At 50.7% G+C, this 23,082-nt stretch overlaps 1 protein-coding gene and 1 long non-coding RNA gene across 3 annotated transcripts; one reads left to right on the top strand and one right to left on the bottom strand.

The window, feature by feature from the left end:
- Positions 1–11,978: 11,978 nt before the first annotated feature.
- On the bottom strand, positions 11,979–22,405 carry LOC122241108. Of its 2 annotated transcripts, none has more exons than XR_006221078.1 (3): positions 22,172–22,405; positions 20,659–20,775; positions 11,979–12,098 (listed from the first exon to the last, which is right to left on the bottom strand). It is a non-coding gene; the product is annotated as an uncharacterized LOC122241108 (long non-coding RNA). The 2 variants fall into 2 exon arrangements; XR_006221077.1 differs by lacking the exon at positions 11,979–12,098 and adding an exon at positions 16,791–17,307.
- Positions 13,859–15,503, top strand: ID3 (inhibitor of DNA binding 3, HLH protein). The gene is made up of 3 exons (XM_042996093.1): positions 13,859–14,248; positions 14,387–14,469; positions 15,004–15,503. The coding sequence occupies exons 1-2, from the start codon at positions 13,949–13,951 to the stop codon at positions 14,444–14,446; spliced, it is 360 nt and encodes a 119-aa protein (XP_042852027.1). The 5' UTR covers positions 13,859–13,948; the 3' UTR covers positions 14,447–14,469; positions 15,004–15,503.
- Positions 22,406–23,082: the final 677 nt, after the last annotated feature.

The raw sequence follows: 23,082 nt of genomic DNA, 5'->3' as shown, positions 1-23,082 counted from the left end.
GGTCCTCACATACCAGGACTTCGATAAACCAGACTGGAATCAGTCTTTCTGTCTTTCTTGAAGTTGTCTTTTTAAGTAATTTCTACACCCAACGTGGGGCTCGAACTCACAACCCTGAGATCAAGAGTTGCATGCTCCACCGACTGAGCCAGCCAGGTGCCCCCAGACTGGGGTCTTCTTTAGGTCTATTCTATTCCATTCTAAATGGCAAAAGGCAGGGCACCTGGGTGGCTTAGTCAGTAAAGCATGCAACTTTTGATCGCGGGTTGTGAGTTCACAGCCCATGTTGAGCCTAGAGTTTACTTAAAAAAAAAAAAAAAAAAAGCCAAGAAGCTAAGGCTTTGAAGTCAGTTGGCTTGCCCTTTCCACACTGGGTGACCTTGAGCAACATGCCAAACTTATCTGAGCCTCGGTTTCTGCATCTGCAAAGTGGGGGTAATAATAATAGCAGCTTCAAGGGTTGTGATGAACATTAGTGAGTTAATGTATGCAGAGGACCTGAAACAGAACAAAATCAGCATCCATAAATGCTGACTCAAATTATTTAACTACTTTTACTACCCTCTTTTAACCTTGTTTCTTTTGAGTGGGGAATTGTTAAAACCATAACAACTTAGGCAATAACAATGTAGGCAGTCTAAAATGAAGTGAATTTAACCCCTGGTTCCCCAAATCCTTACAACCACCCAAGGGAGTATCATTGTCTCTATTTCACAGGTGAGAGAACTGAGGGTTGGAGGAGGTGAGCAAGTTGCCCAAGGACACTGAATGTGGAGATGGAGAAGATAGAGGCCTGAACCAGGTTTTCAAGATTCCAGATCCCATGACTTTCCATTCAAGTCTGTTCTATGGTGTGATTATAAAATAACAGGGTTTGTTAGTTTGGTTTGGGGACAGTCCCTCCCCCACCATGGCCCCAGATCCAGTAAACTCCAAGGTGGGGGTCAGGTCAGGTCTCTGGCTCACATTCTGGCCTCAGCTTTGGAGCCAAGTTCCTTTCTCCCCTGGGAGGGAGACAGGGTTGGGGAGAGGGTGTCAGAGCATGGGGGCTACCACACATGACCTTGGGCCAGCTGCTGCCGGAGCTTTCTCACGGAGGAGGTTCTCCCAGCATCCCGAATCTGCAGCCTCCCCCTGACCCTTGCCATCTAAGAAGTCGTTGTTGCAGCTCGAAAACATGTCTGGCACCAAACTGGTGAGTTAAATGTCCCCAGAAAGATGGAGGGCACAGCCCAAGCAGCCTTTATCAAGTGTGAGAGTCCAGAGGCCAGCGGCTAAGCTCGCACGTTTCAAGCCTGGCTCCTTCACTTCCTAGCTGAGGCCTCTGCTTCACCTTTCTGAGATTTCCCCAGCTGTAAAATGAGGTAACGGTAGGATCTATCATAAACATTGTTGGGATACTTTTCTTTTTTAAAGGAGCTTTATTGAGGTATAATGCACATACCATAAAACTCACCCACTTTAAGTCAATGGTATTTCGCACATTTACAGAGTTGCAAAACCATCACTACATCCATTTTAGAATATTTTCAATCAGCTCCCTTCCCACCCCCCCCAAAAAAAAAAAACCCTGTCCCATTAGAAGTCACTCTCCTTTTGGGGCATCTGGGTGGCTCAGCCGGTTAAGCGTCCGACTTCAGTTCAGGTCACGATCTCACAGTTTGTGAGTTTGAGCCCCGCGTCGGGCTCTGCGCTGACAGCTCAGAGCCTAGAGCCTGTTTCAGATTCTGTGTCTCCCTCTCTCTGCCCCTCCCCTGCTTGATCTCTGTCTCTCTCCCTCTCTCAACAATAAATAAACATTTTAAAAAAAAAAAGAAAGAAAGAAGTCACTCCCCTTCTTCCTCCCAGCCTTATGCAAACACTAGTCTACTTTCTATCTCTATAAATTTACCTTTTCTGCAAACTGCACATAAGTAAAATCACACTGTGCTCCTCTGTGTCTTGTTCCTTTCACTTAGCATAATATTTTTGAAATCTACCTATGTGTTGCATATATCATTACTATATTCCTTTATTTATTGCTGAATAAAATTCCATTCTATGGAGGTATATCTGTTTATCCATTTATCAGTTGATGGACATTTGGGTTGTTTCACTTCTTGGCTACAAGGAACAATGTGGCTATGAGTATCTCTATACAAGCCTTTGGGTAGACGTATGTTTTCATTTCTCGCCTACGAGAATTGCTGGGTTGGGGCACCTGGGTGGCTCAGTCGTCTAAGCATCTGACTTTTGGTTTTGGCTCAGGTCATGATCTCAGGTTTCGTGAGTTCAAGCCCTATGTCGGGCTCTGTGCTGGCAGCATGGAGCTTGCTTGGGGTCCTCTCTGCCCCTCCCCCACTCACGCTATCTCTCTCTCTCAAAATAAATAAACTTAAAAAAAAAGTCACTGGGTCATATGGTCAATTTATGTTTAACTTTTTAAGAAACTGCCAGTTTTCTAAAGTTTTCCCTTCAGCAATGTCTGAGCGTTTGTTGAGAGAATTAAATGAGGTAATTAACATAACACACTTAGCATAGTGCCTGGTCATAGTGAATCTTCAATAAATGGTAGCTGGTGCTAATCGAGGTCTTCATATGGTCAACTAATTACACTACCCACGGTACTGCTGCCTTCTTCCCTGAAAAGAAGGTAGATCTCAAAGAGACAGTCATTCTAAAGTAATAATGCCCACATTCTTGATGCTCTAAGCCTGGCACTCAAGCCTCTGCACCCACCCTGCCTCCATCTACTTATCCAATCTTGGCCAGCATCCACCCACTGGTCAGCACTTTTGCTCACACCATTCTCTGCTCGCTCCCTCCTGTCTTCCTTCTGTCTGCCCTTCATGTATTAAAATCCCTCCTGGGGGCGCCTGGGTGGCTCAGTCGGTTGAGCGGTTGAGCGTGTCTGACTTCAGCTCAGGTCACTATCTTGCGGTCCGTGAGTTCGAGCCCCGCGTCGGGCTCTGGGCTGCCGGCTCAGAGCCTGGAGCCTGCTTCCAATTCTGTGTCTCCCTCTCTCCCTGCCCCCCCCCCCCCCGTTCATGCTCTGTCTCTCTCTGTCTCAAAAATAAATAAAAACGTTAAAAAAAATTTTTAAATCCCTCCTGCCTTCGAGACTCAGCTCCAGTATTCTTTCCCCTCTGAGGTCTATCTCGACTTTCTAACTAATTAGATCAGTACTGTCCAATCAGTAACCACTAGCCATATGTGGCTACCAAGCACTTGAAATGCAGCTAGTCTGGACTGAGATGTGCTGAATTATAAAACGCACACCAGATTTTGATGTGCATGAAATCACATGTGTATAATTTTGATGGATGTGGATTTTCACCAGTGTGAAAAATAATGCAAAATGAATAGTTCTTTGTATTCATTGTATGTTCAAATGATAATATTCAGGGTTAGGTAAAACACATTATTGAAATTAATTTCACCTGTTCTTACTTTAAAATGTGACTGCTAGAAACTTAAAAAAAAAATTTAATGTCGATTTTTGAGAAAGCAAGACAGAGTGTGAGTGCGGGAGGGACAAAGAGAGAGATGGAGACACAGAATCTGAAACAGGATCCAGGCTCTGAGCTGTCAGCCCAGAGCCTGACATGGGGCTTGAACTCAGGAATGGGGAGATCATGACCTAGGCCGAGGTCAGATGCCCAATGGACTGAGCCACCCAGGTGACCCAAGAAAATTTTTATTTTTTATTTTTATGTTTTTAAATTTTTTAAATGTTCATTTACATTTGAAAGAGAGAGAAAAAGACAGAGCACCAGCGGGGGAGGGGCAGAGAGACAGAGGGAGACACAGATTCCGAAATGGGCTCCAGGCCCTGAGATGTCAGCACAGAGCCCGACACGGGGCTCGAACCCACAGACCGTGAGATCATGACCTGAGCCGAAGTCGGACGCTTAACTGACTGAGCCACCCAGGCACTCCCCAAGAAAATTTAAAATTACATACATGGCTCACTTCTGTGGCTGTGCCATAGTTTTTTTGGATAGCATTGGTGTAGAGCATCAACCTCCTAACGGTTGCTATTTATTGAGCACCTATTTCTTAATTTTTCTATGTGTTATCTGATGTAATGCTCAGCACGATCCTGTGGGGTAGATATTATGAATATCTCCTTTTTACAGATAAGGAAGCAGAGGGAGGGTGTGACCTCCCCAAGGTCACACAGCTGGACATAGCAGATTCAGTATTCAAACCCAAGCTGTCTGACTCCAAAGCGGATAGTCTTCCGCGGGATTTTGCTGCACAGACTACTAAAGCACCAAGGGCTTTGGGGGTCTCCCTGGGGTGTCTTCGGCTGGAATTAGAACAGCTCTGCATGGTAATGAATCATGCTAATCAGAAACTCTGAATGCTTGTCTTTCATAAATACAAATTGAGACAGCAGATTAATTAATATAAGCAATGCATTTGGAATAAATTGGATCTGGGGATCTGTGGGCAGAATGAAAGGCTGAGGGCCACTGATCTAAACAAATATCTCCTTTTGCAGGTGGGTAGACTGATGCCCAAGGACGAGAAAGGATCTGCTCAGGGTTGTCAATTAGTGGCAGAGCCAAGTGCAAAAGCTGGGTTTCCAAGATTCTAGGCTGAGCTTCCCTGGATCTACGTCCCCATCTTCGCAAGGACGGTCTCTGCCCCCAGCTACTTGGAAGCCCTTTGTCTTGAATCAGTCTCCTCCTCCTTCCCCTAGGCCCATCCCAAGGACTATAGTGGAGGGGGCCAGGAGACCCAACCCATTTCCCACCAGGGTCCCCAGGCCACCATCCGGTCCTGGGCCAGGAATTCCTTTCAGGGACTGAACTAAACGGGGCGGAAAATAATGCTGAACCCCTGGAGGCCTCCAAGAGCCCCTATTTCTACTGAACCCTGGCCTAGCAGGCCAGGCCTCCCCAAGTCTCCTCTCTGCCGGCTCTCCGGGCTCCCCCAGGCTTCCCCTTGTCAGCTCCCTTCTGCCACTCATATGTGTGTAGGGAGAGGAATGTTTAAACAAACTGCCCACATCCCGGGTTCCCTCTTCCCAGCCCTCTCCAAACAGGCAGGAGACTGTGCTAAACCCAGCACCGTAGTCCTTCTGAGCCAACCCAGGAGAGCCATGGTCAGAGGCACAGAGAAGAAGCCACCAAGAAATAGAGACACGGACACAAAGAGACACAGAAAGTGTGTCGGGCGACAAAGAGAGGAGATACAGGATGAATGTTTAAATCAAGATAAAGAAAGACATGGAGTAAGAGACGAAGAGAGTAGAAATGAGAAGAAAGAGGTGGAGGAGAAAAGGGGATTCGCGAAAAGGAAAATTAGAAGAAAGGAAAACAGGGAAAAGACCGAGAAATTAGAACTTGAGGAAAGTGACTGAGGGACCCATCTAATGGGCAGAAACGCGAAGGGAGAGAAAAGCCGAGACACAGAGAGCGAGGGCTTGTCGCGCTGGGGCGCGGGGGATGCGAGGGTCCCTGGGGGCGCTGGCGGTGCGGGGCGTGGGGGACGCGAGGGTCGCGGGGGTCCGGGGTGGGGGGACAGCCCCTTCTCCGGGAGCCTCGCCCCGCTGCGCCGGTCCCAGCAGCCACATTCCTCCGGGTTTCCCACACGCTCGCCATCAAAGAGTCCCCAAAGCCCAGCTTTTCCCGCGCCCCTCCCCCGCCAGGGCTGGAGAAGCTATTTTTCACCCCCTCCTGGTCTTTAATCTGTTGTGGGGAAAGAAAGCGGCTTTTGTTGGGCGAGGGGCTGCGCGGGGGGTGGGGAGGGGGCGCCGGCGATTGTGTGTCCCGCAGCTGCGCGCCTGGGGCCGCCGGGGGTGGGGGCGCGGGGCGCGGGGCGCGGGCGGGGAGGGCCGGGGTGGGAGCCGCAGGGCCCCGGGGAGCAGGCGGGGAGGGCCGGGGTGGGGGCCACAGGGGCGCGGGCAGGGAGGGCCCGGAGGGTCAGGCGGGGCCGAGGTGGGGCACCCGGGCGCTGGCGAGGAGGGCCAAGGTCGGGACGGGGCCAGAATGGGGGCAGCCAGGGCTCGGGGTGAAGGCGGAAGGGGGGGGGTCACAGTGGGTGAGGGAGTGGAGGAAAAGGCCACCCGGGCGTGCAGGCTCATTGTCCTCTTGGCCCTGTTTGCACCTGGCCCCAAGATTGAGGGAAGATGGACACATCCTGAGCAGGCACATTAGGGAGAAGGCCGCACGCCCAGAGAAGCTCATATACTAGGCAAGGGACCACGGGCACTCGGGGAGACACCCCCACCCTCACTCGCAACCCTCAAGGAGGGTCCCAAAACCCTGAGAAGGGCCAACGACACACACTCAAGGGAGGAACACACACGTTCAGAGAAGCACCCACTTACTCAGAGACGTACACACATGTAAGCTGCCTGACATCATGAGGGTCTGTGAATTTCCTTCCCTTTCCATCCTCAATTCCTCCTTAAGGTAGTCCCCATTCTCCAGCATTTGCTTCCTTTCTCCCTCCAGTTGATAAGCCTGGCGCATGCTTCAGAGCACAAGCTCTGGACTCAGGCTGCCCTGCTCTGCCACCCAACAGCTGTGTGACCTTGGGCAAGTCACATCACCTCTCTGAGCTTCAAACGATAGGATTGAGAGAGAGAAAATACATGTAAGATGCCTGGCTCATTGTTGGCACTCATCAAAAGCTGTCCTTTAAAAGGCTGCTGGTTGGGGCGCCTGGGTGGCTCAGTTGGTTGGGCAACCAAGTTCAGCTCAGGTCATGATCTCATGGTTTGTGGGTTCAAGCCCCATGTCGGGCTCTGTGCTGACAGCTCAGAGCCTGGAGCCTGCTTCCGATTCTGTGTCTCCCCCTCTCTCTGCCCCTCCGCTGCTCACACTTTGTGTCTGTCTCTCAATAATAAATAAACGTTAAAAAATTAAAAAATAATAATAAAAAATAAAAATAAAAGGCTGCTGGTGCTTGGGCCCCTGTGATGACTACACTCATGAGTAGCTCCTACCTGTGCTTTCGGACACCCCTGCATTTCCAGCTCACTGCAGAGCTCTGGCCTGGTTGGGGATAGGGGACCCCCTTCCTCTCTGGCAGGGTCACCTTTATTCCCCTGCCCTCGACCTCAGTACCTGTCTTCGAAACCTTTGAACTGTGGCTGGGACCTAGGCCAACCCAAGACAATATCCGGGCCGGGTGAACATTGCTTTTCAAGGCCTTTCTTTTTTTCATTTTTTTTTTTCTTGCCATATTTTTTTCTTCCTTTGGACTTCATCTTTCTAAAGCCTTTTCTGACCCCTTGTTAGTGGGAGCCCGAATACAACAGTCAGCATCTGTCTGCAGCAAAGACCTGAGAGTCACAGAATCAGAGTCATCCAGTATAACTTGCATCTAAGTTTTAAATCCCCCCCACCCCCAGATGGTCTCCCCAAAGTGATGACTGAGGTGGAACTTAATTCAGTACATGTTTACTAAGTGCCCACTCTGTGCCAGGCACTCTGAGGTCTACTGAAAACAGAGAGACAGATTCCACTGGCTACAAAGCAGGTGAGCTATATGCCTCCTATGGTGGTTGGGAGTGTTCAATGAAATCCTGAATGAAAGTGCTTTGGAACTAGTAAAACCTCGGCAATATGTTCATTTCCTTTTGTTGTTATTTAAGTCACAGTTGAACTTCCACATAACCTACTGATGCTTTCCAAATTCTAAAAGTTCCAAACTGTCCCTGCTTGATAGGTTATTGCTGGCCATACTCATTAGTCTAGAAATGCTAGGGCAAGGGAACCAGTCCTTTGTGTCTACACACTGTGTGAAGTTTGAATGTGTGTCTCCATCCTTGTGTGCATCAATTTTTGAACCACAGGACCGGATTCAAATCTCGATTGGTGGAGTTCTATTTCCTACCAGCTGTGTGACAAATCTCTTTGAACTTCAGTATCTTTGTCATAATAGTACCTATCCCCCAAAGCCTCTAGAAGAGATTGTGTAAGATAGAGTTTATAAAGCACCCAACAAAGGATAGGTGCTCAGAAAATAAACTCCGTACCTGCTTCACTGTGGGTGTCCACCCCTCCACCCAGATGCCAAGCCAGATCCTGGACATCTCATGGCCACTGCCTACCTGTTGAAACAAGGGGTTAGTTAACTTCTGGGTGGCATGGCTGTACCAAGCCAGGCTGGATTTGGGTTGGAAGAAGGAGAAAGGGAGGAAATTCAATTCCAAATCTGACTCTTTAATTTTTTTTAATGTTTATTTTTATTTTTGAGAGAGAGAGAGAGAGAGAGACAGAGGCAGAGACAGAGTGCTATTGGGGGAGGAGCAGAGAGAGAGGGAGACACAGAATCTGAAGCAGGCTCCAGGCTCTGGGCTGTCAGCACAGAGTCCGACATGGGGCTCGAATCCACGAACCTCGAGATCATGACCTGAGCGGAAGTCGGATGTTTAACCGACTAAGACACCCAGGCGCCCCCAAAGCTGATTCTTAAAAACAGGAGTAGTGGGGTGCCTGTGTGCCTGTGCTGACAGCCCAGAGCCTGGAGCCTGCTTCGGATTCTATGTCTTCCTCTCTCTCTGCCCTTCCCCCACTCTCTCTCTCTCTCTCTCTCAAAAATAAAAATAAACATTAAAAAAAAAACAGGAGTAGTCATTCTGCACTTTAAGAATAGATGTCTGTTGGGGTGCCTGGGTGACTCAGTCAGCCAAGTGTCTGGTTCTTGATTTCGGTTCAGGTCATGATCTTACGATTTTTGGAACTGAGCCCCACATTAGGCTCTGCGCTGGCCGTATGGAGCCTGCTTGGGATTCTCTCCCTCTCTGCCCCTCCCCCAGCTCAAAATTAATAAACATGAAAAAAGATTTTTAAAAAAGTATAAACATCCCTTAAAGTATGGACAGGAAAGGGGTTTTTTGGGGGGGGGAAGAAAGCTCCAAATTTCCAAGAAATTTCCAATGCTGAGTCTTTCTGTTAGAAAACAAAGGTTTTCTCTTGGGGCGCCTGGGTGGCTCAGTCAAGCATCTGACTTCAGCTCAGGTCATAATCTAATGGTTCATGAGTTTGAGCCCTGCACTGGGTTGGCTGCTGTCGGTGCCGAGCCTGCTTTGGATACCCCTCTCTCTGCCCCTCTCCCATGCTTGCTCTCCCTCTCAAAAATAAACATGAAAAAAAAAAAGTACTTTTTTAAAAAAGAAAACAAAGGCTTTCCCTTAATGTCCCCAATACCTTAGTGTCTGTCTTCCTATCAAATGCACCGCCCCCTCTTGCTTTTCTCTATCCTATAGAATAAAATACTGTCCGGTCCAGCTATGTTCCGAAAAGGTCCCCTGAAGGGGCAGAAGGAAAAGCATAGGCACAGAAGGACAGAAGCTTTGACACAGGCAGACATGGGTGCAAATCTTGGATCTGCCACTTACTGGCTATGTGACCTTGGGCAAGTATGTTAACCTCTCTGAGCCTCAGTTTCCTTGGCCATAAAATGTGTCTATGAGATAAGGTATGAGTAGGCACACAGTTAAGATTCAGTGAAGGATGATGATGATAGCACCAATTACTTCTGAACTATCGCGTAGCCTATCTTGGAGGCCCCTGGAATCCTCACCCCTATAAGGACTCATGCCTTAGATCCCCAGGCTTCCCACATTCCCCTTCTCAGTATTACCCACATTCCTGAGAACAGTCTCAGCAGGAGCCATTAAACTCACCTGGCACCACCCATTCCACACACCAGGGGCTATCGTGGCACAGAAAAATAACTAATTGGTTCCCACAGCGCTTTCCATCCCTCCTCCCCTTTCATCCTCCCAGCTGTGAGGCAGGTGGATATTATTTTCCTTCCCATTGTACGGAGGTGACAACTGAGGCAGAGTGAGGGGAGGCAGTCCATACAGGAATTTGAGCCTGGTCTTGATTCTGAATTGCCTGTGCTTTCCTTGTATCATAGGAGTTTCAAGCAGCACTTTGAGGTCTAGCCTTGCTAATGGGAGAAGGAGCATGTTTTTTGTTTTTGTTTTTGGTTTTTTTGGAACATGTTCTATGTGTGTGGCTGGAAAGTCCTGAGCACACAGTTACAGGCACTTTAGGAGCAAACCAGTACCTATTAGGAAATGCAGCATCTGGGGATGTTCTGAGACCACAGCAGGCCACCCTAATGCTAATGAGAAGGGAGAGAGTGGACAGGGAGTCCAGTGAGGGGGAGGCCAGGGTCCTGGCCCCAGGTTCACGGCTGACATCCCCAGTAACCTTGGGCAAGCTTCTGAGGTTCCCTTGATTCCCACTTTGGAACACAACTGGAAAAAATAGATAGGTAGATAAATAGATAGAAACTCAGTTTAGGCAAAAAGACATCTGCGGTTCTCATCATCATTACTTTGGCTTTGAAAGCAACAGCTCAGAGACCCCCCACCATTTTTTAAAATTTTAGAGACAAAACAGTATAACTTAATAGTTCTGCCAACTCTTCAAAAAACAGAGAACACAACACTGAATTTTTTTTTCTTTTCTCCTTCTTCTTCTTCTTCTTTTTTTTTTTTTTTCTTTCTTTCAATTTTGGCAAAGGAAGATTCAGTTCCTGGAAATGCTTACAAAATGATTCCTGACACTGGGAGGAGATAGTTTAAAAAGGAAGAAGGAGACGACAAAGAAAAACTATATACTTATATGGATCAAGGAAGAATGTGGAAAGAAAGGATAAACAAAAGGAAGAAAAGAAAGGACTAAAGGAGGGAGGGGAAAAAAAGACTTTAAAGGGCCCCAATTCAAGGAACGTTATCAAGTTCCCAGCATCTGCAATTGACAAGCCGCTCGCCTGTCCGGGCGGCGCAGACCCCGCCCCTTTCTCGGGTGTCGGGCGCTCATTGGTGGGGGCGGCAGTCGCCGACCGGTGACTGCCCGAGGAAAGGTTGCCTGGGACACGCATCCCTGTGTGAACGCATGACGTCCCACCCTGGCGCCAGGCTGTCTGGGGCTGAGTCTTAGATCAACACAGCTGTGGGACCGGGACCCACAGCTGGGCAAAGGAGCGGATTCCTCAACAAAAAATAGGATTGTGAGAAAAGTTCTGAAACAAAAACAGCGCAGACAAAAGCCTTAATGACATCCTTTCATAAAAATAAAAAATGCAAGAGGGGGGAAAAAGCTGGTAAAAGGAGCAGAACTGGGAACAGAAAGTTCAGAGGCATTTGGAATAAGAGGCTGAGGCCCCGCCACCACTAAACTAGCTGCAGAAGGCCTGAGCTAGCCCTCCGGTTCGCTGTTGGAAAAAGAAGTCGCTAGGGTTCAAACTTTATTCAGGATTCCCAACGGTACCCTGCTTCTTTCAGAATTAGAATCTTAGATTGGAGAAGACCCTCAGAGGTCGTTTGCTCTCCACCCCGCCCCCCTGGCCGCCCCCACCCCCCCCGCCCCCGGCATTTTGCAGAAAATTCGGCTCAGAAAGGAAGGAAATTCGTCCAAGGCCACATTGCAAGGTGTTGGCATGGCCAAGCCACAATGCTGCTTGCTAATCCCACTGCATCCTTCTCCTGCCTTGTGTCACACAGCCCATGGGTATTTCAGTCTGAAAGCATCTGGGGAAATAATAAATGTGAAGGTGCTTTGCAAACAGCTACACAAGCCTGAGGCATCAGTGGTAGTAACAGAGGAGGGGAAAGGAGTGAAGAGAACCTGTGTGGACCTGTGGACAGAGCACCTACCACACACCTGGCCCCATGCCGTGTCCCCAGGCACCAAGGAGAGTAACAGATCTGGTGGAGGGAGCATGTCAGGTGCCTTGCAGAGCAGAGGCATGCAATAAGTATTTGTTGAATAAATGAGGTAGGTCTAATTAGCTTCATTTTATAAATTGGGGGATTGAGACACAGAGAGTTGACTTAGTACAACATCATTAGTAAAAGAGAAGAGATTTGAACATAAATCTGCCTGGCCCCAAAGGCCATAATTTTTCCAGAACCCGCCCCCCCCCACCCCCACCCCACCCCGGGTTTGACCATTTTGCACAAACCACGGAAGTCTGCATGATAGAAAAAGAAAAGGTTTTCTATTTGGTCGCTCAGGAGTCGGCATAGCCACCATTTTCCCTTCCCATGACCAAACAGTTGGAATTCTCTTCTTTTGATGTCTGTAGTTATAGACTGACTTGTGTACTCCCAAGTTGTTTTCTTCCTCCTTCTTGTGCTAGAGTATGAGAAACTTAAAACCATTAATATTCTAGAAGAAATCTTTAGAAGACCCCTTTCTTGGAACAGAGCCCTATGGTATGATGGCAAACAATGGTACTTCAGGGTTAGCTCTGCCATTAGCTATGGCGTGACATTGGACATGTTTTATAGCCCCTCTCTGGGCCTTTTACCGTCCCACACCTGCTTGTCCAAATTTCATAAAGCCTTAGATTCCTGGTATTGGGAAGGATTTAAAATAATCATTGACACCACCTCCCCATATTATTCCCAAGGCAACCAAGGCCAGGGTACCTAGGCTTGTTCAGGAGTGTGTGGCAAATTATTGGCAAGGCTGGGATGTTGATTCCAGTGTCCTTTATACTATAACTATTCTGAGACTCTCTTAGCTCTGGGCTCCCATTGTCCTGTTAATCAGTGCCACATACTATAGAACTCTTAATTGTTTCCTGTGTTAATCTGGTCTCCCCAAATTGTGAGATTCTTGAGAGCAGGAGTCACTGTTTTATGTGAGGGGACTCCATAAATATTTACCAACTGATTGATTTAGGAAACAACCATTGGGGGATCCCACCTGGTCAGTTCCAAGATGAAAACCAGCACTTTGAGGCTGCACATTCCCCAAAGTTCTGGGAAGTTACAAGAAAACAAGCAGAGAATACTTGAGTGCAATGTCCTGTTGCAATACAGAGCTTAGCTCTTTCCTGGGCTCTCAGATAGAGCTGGAGCTCTTTCAGCAAGGCTAAGAATAATCAAGTCCAGGTGGCCTCCCCTTCCATTGCAGAAAGGGACAGACAATAGAGTGATGAAATTACCAAACTATTGTTTTCTGCATAGAGGTGTGTGGAAAGAGCAAAGCAAGAATTAAGAGATTCGCTGACCCAGTGTGGGACTCCTAAAAAGACTAATGAAGAAACTATCCTGTCTGTAGGCCCATATTTAAAATCCAGTCCAAAAGTCTAATCAAACTCACTTCCAAAACACAATTGGGCATATATTTGGCTCCTTATGGAGTGCATAGGGCCAGAGGGTGGGACCTCCTTTCTTTCTCCATGCAAAAATCACGGATTCAGCCTGCTTTCTCCTTTTTTTTTTTCTTTTCCCCTGTTGCTCAAATAAATAGTGTTCTTTGCTCAAACCCCCTTCCCCTCCTCCTTCTGCAATCTCAGCGCCTAGCCCAAATCTGTTTTCTTCATTGTAACCTCAGCTTCACCGCAATTAATTTTTTTCCCCTCTGGTCACAAGATAATTCCTGACGCCAGTGAGTCTGGAGGTCAGACGAACAGCAAATTGGGGAACAAGGCGGCACTAATTCCTTACAAGTTTCCCTTGAAAAATCCTTTGCTTTAAAAAAAAAAAAAAAAAAAAAAAAAAAAAAAAAAAAAAGCTTCTTTGCTGTTCAGGGATTTATGACCTCAGAGGAGCTGTGGGTTCGAACCAGTGTTGGGCTGTGGGTGGACTGGCAGGGGGCAGGGAACTCAAAGATCTGGGGCGCTGCCAGGAAAAGGCAAATTCTTAAAGTTAATAGTTTTAAGTGATTTTTAAAATCCTTGCTGGCAAAGAGGCCTGCCTCTCCCCAGTATCAGCGCTTCCTCATTCTTTGAATCCGCGGCTCCGCGGTATTCGGCGTCAGACCAGCCTGAGGAAGCCTGTTTGCAATTTAACCGGGTTGTGAACGCCCAGGGCTGGCGGAGGCGGGGCCGAGGGTCACGTTTTGCATAAGGGGGCGTGCCTTCGAGGCGGGCTCTATAAGTACGGGCCGCTGCGAGCGTGCGCGCGTTGCCAGCTGCCTTTAGGGGTCCGTTGGCTCTCTGGGTCCTTTCGGCACCTCCGGTCTCATTCCTCAATATGAAGGCGCTGAGCCCGGTGCGCGGCTGCTACGAGGCCGTGTGCTGCCTGTCTGAACGCAGCCTGGCCATCGCGCGGGGCCGCGGCAAGGGTCCGGCAGCCGAGGAGCCGCTGAGCCTGTTGGACGACATGAATCACTGCTACTCGCGCCTGCGAGAACTAGTACCCGGAGTACCGCGAGGCACTCAGCTTAGCCAGGTGGAAATCCTGCAGCGCGTCATCGACTACATTCTGGACCTGCAGGTGGTTCTGGCCGAGCCCGCCCCGGGACCCCCAGACGGCCCGCATCTTCCCATCCAGGTGTGTGGGGGCGTGCGCGGGAGCCGGGGCGGGGCTGAGCTCCAGAGCCCGGATGCTGCTGAGACCCCCCCCCCCCACCCCTGCCCCCGAGCGTTCCCAAATACCATGCATAACTTTCCCCTCTTTTCTTTCTCCCAGACAGCCGAGCTCGCTCCGGAACTTGTGATTTCCAACGACAAGAGGAGCTTCTGCCACTGACCTGGCAGTCCTGGCGCCTCCAGGTGAGTATCCGCCGCCTTCTCCAGGGGCTGGAGGTGGGGCGGTGCTTAAACGACAAATCATGGAATTGGTAGGCCTGCCAAGGGATTGGGGCCTCCTCAGCGTAGGGAAAACGAGGCGAGAGAGGGGCTAGTGACTTACCCGCGGTCACATCAAATGAATGACCGAACCAATTCCCATCCAGTGTGCGTCTCAACCTTCAACGCACTTTGCCCCTGCCCTCCCCCAGTGGCCAAAGACACGAGAAAGTAGGCGCAGGTAAATAAAATAGCCGTTCTGTTTGGGGTTTGGTGAAGGAAGCTGTGTCTTTCAGCCCTTGTCCAACTAGTGTCAATTCCAAGAGGGCGGGGTGGCTGCGAGCTCCGCCTGTGGTCCTTTGGCGCCAACTGGGTGGGGGCAGCGTGGGGCGCGGAGTTATCAGCTGGAGGTAGAGACCAAGTTTCCTCCCTGGCGCCGGGCAGTCTGCGGACGGCCCCCGCCTCGGCGCGCTCGGCGGAAACTGATGGCTCCCTGGTCTTCTTTCCTCCCCCGCCCAGAACGCAGGTGCTGGCGCCCGTTCCGCCTGGGACCCCGGGACCCTCTACGGCCGGAAGCCCGAGGGCATGGATGGGCCCCAACCTCGCCCTGCCCACTTGACTTCCCCGAACCCCTGCCTCGAGGCTGGACCTGGCGCCCGGGAGCGAAGGACTGTGAACTTGGGTGGCCTAAAGGGCCAGAGCTAGCTCTGGGCACCAGCTGGGCAACGTCACCCAGCCCCCACCCCACCCCCAGGTTTTAAAGACTGTCTTTCAGAGTGGGGAGGTGGGGGTGGGGGGGGAGTGGCTGCTCTCCAAAGTCTGCCAAGGCAGCAGTAGAGCTGGTCTTCTGGTCTCCTTGGAGAAAGGCTCTGTTGCCCTGATTATGAACTCTATAATAGAGTATATAGCTTTTGTACCTTTTTTGCAGGAAGGTGACTTTCTGTAACCATGCAATGTATATTATTAAACTTTTTATAAAAGTTAACATTTTGCATAATAAACGGTTTTTAAACACTTGAGTATATAGTTTGGTTCCTTAAGTTGCTAACACTCTGCGAAGACTGAATTTAGGGGAAATACATGTCCTTGGACCTTGGGGAAAAAGCAAACTTGCTTATTTAAGAGGGATGGGAAAATGCCAGCTAAGACTGGAGTGTGGGGAGAGGGGGGGAGTGGAAAAGGCTCATGATGGGAGCTCCACATCCATTGAGGTTTGGGTGCAGAGAAGATCCTGGCCCTTGTCCCCTCATTTTACAGATGAGGGAAGATGTGAGGGGAAGTGACTAGCACAAGCTCACCCAGCAGGTTGGGAGCTCAGGATAGAAATTAGGTTTCCTGAGCCCCAGTCCTTAGGTCCCTTGAGCTCTTTGCTGCATTACCAGATGGTCGTCTTCTTCAATGTCATTAATGATTCATGAGGTCTTTCTAGCAGGGGATGTGGAAGAGTAGTCTCACCTGGTGCCCAGACGGGTGGTGGTTGATAGACCCATTTCAGAGATGAATAAGCACATGGGGGCCTGGTTTCATTTCCCTCCTCATGCTCTCTGGTTTGGCTTCCCCTTGGGCTTTCAAATTTGGAAAAAGTAGGAGAGGGGTTTTTCTCGTCCCTCAAATCCCTAGCCACTCTGATCAGAATGATTTGGGTGCTCGTTGGAAATACTAGTACCAACTAGTTGGTCGTTGAGGGCTCTGAGACTAGACTGGGAATTTGAAGAAGCTGCCCTACTGCCTCCATTCCTTCCGGTATTTCCTTTCTATAACACCTCCATCGGGAGTCTACTCTGTAAAGCATCTTTATCCCTTTTTCAGAAATGGAGAAACTGAGGCTCAGTAGATAATGGGTCTGAGTCAGGTTCTCAGAGCCCCTTGAGAGAAAGCGATGGGACTTTAACCTAACTACAGGGACGATAGTCGTAGGGGACAGGGACAGAGCCTGAGACTGGCCATCCCATAGGTCCAGGTCTGAGAGGAGGGCAGAAGACAAGACCCCCCCCCCAAACCCACACCATCCCCTTTTGCCCCCCACCTGGCAGCTCCCCAGGTGGGCTCCACCAGGCTCCTGGCCTCACTAGATTCCTGTTTATGATATGATCTCATCTGTGTTGGCCCCTGGCATGAGTTACTTCAATATTTCATAACAAACAGGTCACGTCATCACCCTTCATGCCTTAACCTTGGTGAGCTTTCAGGGGTGAACAGGGGCATGTGCTGGGGGGCGAGGGGGGGAACTTCTGTCTTTGCTAACCGGCTGACCAGCCGTTCCTGTTTCCTGGTTTCTTCTGACGATCGGATGGCAGGTATGAACACTCTTCAGAAAATACATGCACACACCTTTGAAGAGTAATAGCAGACCTCCAGTCCCCTGGGAAGTCCTCAGTCCCCATGTGTGGAACTCTTGCTCAAACCAGGTAGACCCAGGTTGGGTCCACCTTGGTTTGGATTGTTGGGTGTGCTTTGCTGGCTCTGGAGACAGACACACGGGTGCAGATCCTGACTCTGTCACATGCTAGCTATACAACTGCAAGCTAGACTGCCTCTCTTTGACCTTCAGGTTCCACATCTAACTAATTGCTGATCCTGAGCATACTATTCGGAGGCCCCTGGCTCTACATTAGACCATGAACTGCAGTAAAGCCAGGCACGGAGCTTCTACCTTTTCTGCCACAGCATGCTGCTTCCTGCTCACTCAGAAGCGGTGGGACTGGAGAAGGCTGGAAGGAGCCGATTGGCTCATCTGCCAGGTGACCTTGAGCAAGCCGCTTCACCTCTCCAAGCCTCTCTCCTCCTTTGCCCAGCAGCTGGCAGCTCTCGAACTCTCCCTCCCTGGACAGAAGATAATGGTGGGAAAGTTCTTTGAAATGCATCACACACCTACAAGGTATTATTAAGCTAATTCCAAGGAAATTGCCTGTCAGTTCTGCTGAGACTGAGCTGTTCAGGTGGCCGGGACAAAAGCTGAAACCAGGCTGCCAATTCATTAGTCATTAGAGAGTGAAAGCAATTTGGCCTCAGGTCGGAAAAGTCTGAGAGAGAGGATAGTGTCTTCTGTCATAATCACCTATTGAGCGCCTGCCAGATGCCAGGCTCTATTTTATCTTCTTTCCTTCTAATCCTCACCACAACCCAGCAAAGTGGGTATCATTATCCCCATTTTACAGAAGAAACCGATTCAGAGGGGCTGAGGAACTGGATGCCGGTCACACCACAAAGAAGTGGCACAGCAAGGATTAGGAAGCCCAGGTCCGCGTAGCTTCAAAACCCACGTCTTCACGTCGACTCCAGGCCAGTTCTTCTCCCTCTCCATTCCCTGTGCCGGGTACTAGTTCAGTCCCCAGTGGGTGCTTGCTGAAGGAATGACCCAGGGCCACCTCGGGTCTCTCCCTCCTTTGTGAAAGGGGGTGACGGTCCTTCCCTTACAGGTTTGGAATTCAGATGAAAGGGAACATACATGAAGCATATGTCAGGCTCTCTGAAACACAAGGGTCGGTAAAACTCCGCGTCTTACGTCCATTATCGCATCAGCTCTGAAATAGGGCCATTTGGGAGAGATTTGTACTTTGTAAATAAAAAACAAAACGAGACTAACAAAACAGGCTCAGAACACGCGAAGTAACTTGCGCGAGGCCACCCAGCTCTTGAAGCAGGGATTCAAATTCATGCCCGTGACACCGGAGATGATGCCCTTTGGAGGAGGCCAGTGATAGCTCTCCCCAGCTGCGGATGCACCCGACAACCTTCAATTATCTGTTTTCCCGGCCTCATCACCTCTCACGGCCACCACTCTTCATTCCCCAGGCTACACTCTAAAGCCTCCTGCCGCTCTCTTTCCCGCAGAACTGCTTCTCGGCTCCCCTCTGCCCGCGCTCCCCACCCTGCAGCTGGGCAGCCGCTTTCCACCCGCCGCGGCTCGGAGCCCGGCCGGGGGTGGAGCCTCGGCTCGGAGCCCGGCCGGGGGTGGAGCCTCGGCCCACGTGGCCCGGAGCCCCGCAGGGCGGAGGAGAGCCGGCCCCGCCCCTCGCCCCGCCCCCGGCCCGGCGACCCGCGCTCCCCCCGCGGGCCCTGGGGGCCGCTCGCAGGTGTTCACTGGCGCCCGGATGTCTGAGCTCTGGCTCCGCTCTGGCTCCGGCTCCCTCCGCAGCCTGCGGGCGGGGCTCCCAGCCCATCCGGAGCCTCGCGGCGCCCCCGCCGCTCTGCCAGCAGCGCGGCCTCCCAGTTCCCAGCCTCCCGGCCTGGGGGGGGGCCCCCCACCCAGCGGAGTCGCTGACCCGACTGCTCTCCCGCTGCCCCCAGCTGCGCTCGGGCCGCTGCAGCCTCAGCGTGCCCCCACCCCGCTTCCTGCCTAGGCAGTTTTGCCCTGGCCGGGCGGCCGCCCTGGATCGCACCCCGTTCCTTCCTTCCTTCATTCTTTCAGGCTACTCGCATTCCTCGAGCGCCTGCGACGTGCCCCGCACAAGGCCAGTCCGACCTTCCGAGTGTGGCCCCAGGCCCACCGGGGTTCTCCGGGAAGCCTCTGTCCTCCACCCCCCCCCCCCCCCGTCTCCCTCCCCATCCCACCCCACTCTCCTCGCTGATGTCCTGTTTCACCCACAATTTAGCATTGAATTGTCCTCTGGTTATTTCTCCTGTTAAGGGTCAGTCAGTGTCAAGGTCAAGGGGTCTCCTTGGGGCCCCAATCCGGGGTGAGTCTGAAAGTAGGGTAACGAGTCAGAGTGTGGCCAGAGTTGGAATTCTGCCAGACTGCGGCAGGGTTTGCGGATAAACCTGCTGGCCGATAAACCCAGAGCCTGGGTTAATAGACATGGTGGGAAGGTCAGTCTGAGTGGCATCAGTGGTCGAGGTTGGTGAGTCAGTCTATGGGTCGGGTAGGTGGACAGTGCAGATCAGGGCTGTGGGTCACTTAGGAAAGGATTTGAGGATTGCGTTTGACAAGTCAGATAAAGGGGGCGGGGGAGGGGGTGGTGCTGTAACCGTTTGAACTCAGATTCATATTCCTCCAGAGCTGGGGGCTGACTGTGGGTAGTCTCCCCCCTAAACCACCCAAGCTGTAGAACCGACTTTCCATCTGGGGACCCTCCTTGTCCTCAACACCACCGCCCCGCTCCACTTGGTGCCAGATGTAGGAGGCAGAGCCCTCACGGGGCCAGACCACGGTCAAAGGGCGCCCAGGGGGGTAGTAACACTGGCCAAGGTAGGGAGGCCATAGGCTTCCGGCGAACCCCACCCTGGAGCCACCTTGGTCTGCAGGTAAGTTGATGTTCTTCCCTGCACCTTTTGTCATTTGCTCGTAAATCTAAAGCTTGTCATGGATAGAAGGGCTCTTCTGGGTCACAAATGTGGCCCAGAGAGGAGAAGGAACCTGCTCAGCGACACACAGAAAGTTGCTAGTCAAGACAGGACTCAGACCCAAGCCTCCTACCTGCCTATCTAAGGGCTCTTTTTGTGATATCTGCTTACCCCGAGCAGAGACCGTCATTCCCACTTTAGAGATGGGGCAGCTGAGACCCTGAGAGGCTTAGGGCCTCACACGCTTTCTACGGAGAGACTGTCAGGGGCTGGTCCACACCCCTGTCCCTCCGTGCACCCTGAGGCTCTGGAAATGTGAAGTCAAGGACGGTGGTTCGCTGGAGCATTGCCTCATTGTCATTGCCACCCAGCCACCTCCCTCCTGCTCTCATTAGGAGCAAATGAAACAAGGGTGGCCAAGCATGAGTTGGAAGCTGGGGAGGGGAGAGAAACACTTTTTAAGAACTGCTGGGGAAAAGCTTAGCTGGGTTCTTGTGGAAACATATGGAACTCATTACCCTAAGTCGAGGTGGTCCCTGGCCAGCTGGCAGTTGGTTTGGGGCTAAAAGTGTGAGCTGTGTGGCAATAAGGGTACCAAGGCATGGCGGACCCCCTGGAAATACCCCACCTGCTCACTGATCCAGGTTCTTCTTGAACCTGGTTTTGTTTCTAGTCCGTGCCATTTTTTAGCATTAAACCAAAAAAAAAAAAAAAAAAAAAAAAAAAAGTTTAAAAATAAGGGTTTCAAGACATTCCAGGCTACTAGGCCACTGTAGGTCACGCGAGGAGGAGGTGAGGACTCGAGGACCATCAAGACAGATGCTACCGCACCACACACACACCCTGGCTCACACACATCCCTTCCCCAGCAGGGCCCCTGACAGGTCTTACTGTGGGTCCAGATACACGAAGGATTGATCCCAGCTTCCATTCAGATGGGTCCCAGGGAGCCTAAATGTTGGTCACGCATCTCGTTAATGGCATTTTCCACTGTAGATTTGACTCCCTCTACAAAGAGAGCAGCAAGAAGGTGTTCAAAAGAGGCCACTCACTCGTGCACAGCATTTTCATCTACATGGTAATAGGAGACTTGAGGGGCTGCCTCTATTTCACTCCTGCGAGGCCCACAGATATTAGCGGACCCGCAAAAGGTCACCCTGGAGTAAGTGTCAGAGCCCAGGTCTCCAATACAGCCTCCACATCCAGTGCCGTTGACGTCTGTAGCTCTTTTAGAACTCTGTACAAACCAATGAATCACACAGAATTGGCCTCAGCCAGCTACTCGAGCCCTCCCGCATGTTCTGAGTCTGGGAATCAGACAGATGCTGGTTGAGATCCTGACTTTGCTACGTATCAGCTGCGCCCTTACAGGTAAGTTACTTATCCTCTCCGAGCCTCACATGACCGCTTTGATGATTCAATCAGATGACACATGTAAAGTGCCTGGCACTGGGTAGGCCCTGGGTGACCCCAACCACAGAGCTAGCTGGGCATGGCTGTCACATTCCTCATATAATTCTTTGCTCATCTTTCCAGGGAGGCAGTGTTGTTGGCATAATCCAATCACAGCATCTCAGCACTGCCTGCCCAGCACAGATGCCCTTCAGAGCCCTTTCACATGCACCCAGGAGCATCTGATCAGCAAGACAGCCAGGTGTCTTGAGGAGTAGAGCCGGGACTAAAAGCAGGACTCCAGCCCCCTAGTCTAGTACCTCCATTCCCAGGCTGTGCCACATTGGACAAGCTCCTTCACCTCTCTGAGCCTCAGTTTTCCCTTTTTTTTTTTTTTTTTTAAAGTTTATTTATTTCTTTTGAGAGAAAGCAAGAGAGGGCATCTGGGTGGCTCAGTCGGTTGAGTGTCCGACTTCAGCTCAGGTCATGATCTCACGGTTCGTGAGTTCAAGCCCCACATCAGGCTCCGTGCTGACAGCTCAGAGCCTGGATCCCGCTTTGGATTCTGTGTCTCCCTCTCTCTGCCCCTTCCCCACTCACACTCCGTCTCTCTCTCAAAAATAAATAAACATTAAAAAAATTTAAAAAAAAAGAGAGAGCAAGAGAGAAAGAGAGAGGGAGAGAGAGAAAGGGAGAGAGAGAATCCCGAACTGACTCCATGCTGTCAACACGGAGCCCAACATGGGGCTCGATCCCACAAACCATGGGATCAGGCCCTGAGCAGAGATCAAGAGTCGGATGCTTAACCGGCCGAGACAGCCAGGCGCCCTGAGCCTTAGTTTTTCATCTGTAAAACTCCCCACAGCGCCTCTTTCAAAGGGTGGTCGTAGGAATGAATTAAGACAACAGAGGTAGAGTACCCGGTACAGGTGAGGGGCTTGGGGCTGGCAGCCTTCCTGATTTCATCAGGAGAAAGTCAAGCAGCAGCCAGCTGTTTCCTCATCATCCTCACCTGCAAGTCCTTTTGCCAGTGTTCAATTGAACTGACAACGGATAATGCGGATGTTCTAATTCTTGGTGTTGAAATGCTTCTGTGTGCCCACATTGCTCCACTTGGCGGCTGCGTGAACTTGATCAGGTGACTTGACTTCTTTCATCCTTAGTTTCCGCATCTTTCTGCACCTATAAAACGGGGGTGATCGTGCCTGCAACAGTTGTGAGGATTAAACCAGTTAACACACTGAACTCTCAGACTGGTGCTTGGGACATAAAAAGAGCCCCCCGGTACTAGTTGTCTTTCGTTATCTTAAGAGACCACGGGAAGTTTACGTTCTCATGCATTCTATAGCCATCTGTGCTTTATGAAGTCATAATGTCTCAATTTTTTAAGTAACGTTGACATTTCAGAGAGATGTGCAGGTTTTCATCACATGCCTTTCTGAGACCCAGCCAACTTCACACGTAGTCACACATGTGCACACGCCCCTGCACGTGGAGACACACACACTTTGAGAAAGCCGTGCTACACTATGCTGCTTCCCAAATGGGCTGAAACCACCCCTCTTACCTTGGAGAACTGCCTGCACTCTCCCTCCCCCTCATCATGCTTTGTGGAGACAAGAAAGGGTGGTCACCTCTCAGCAGGAGCGTACTCCTAGGCAAAACTGACTTGGGAGCAAGTCCAGGCTCCGGCTCTTAAGCTGAGAGTTAGAGCCCGGGTCCCAGTCCTGGCTCTATCCCTCTCTTGCTGTGCAACCCTGAGCAAGTACCTTCACCTCTCTGAGCCTTGGCGTCTCCTCTGTGAAAAGGGGCTGACCGTTTCTACCTTGCAGGATTGTTGTAAGGATTAGAGAAACTCCTAGAAAGCCTGGCACACAGTGGCTGCTCCATAAATGAGAGCTGTTGAGAGCTTGGCTGTTTTTT

This window comes from Panthera tigris, chromosome C1 (genome assembly GCF_018350195.1).
Source record: "Panthera tigris isolate Pti1 chromosome C1, P.tigris_Pti1_mat1.1, whole genome shotgun sequence".
In the NCBI taxonomy this organism is placed as follows: domain Eukaryota; kingdom Metazoa; phylum Chordata; class Mammalia; order Carnivora; family Felidae; genus Panthera; species Panthera tigris.
The sequence above is the reverse complement of the archived record's forward strand: the minus strand, read 5'-3'. Positions and strand labels throughout refer to the sequence as shown.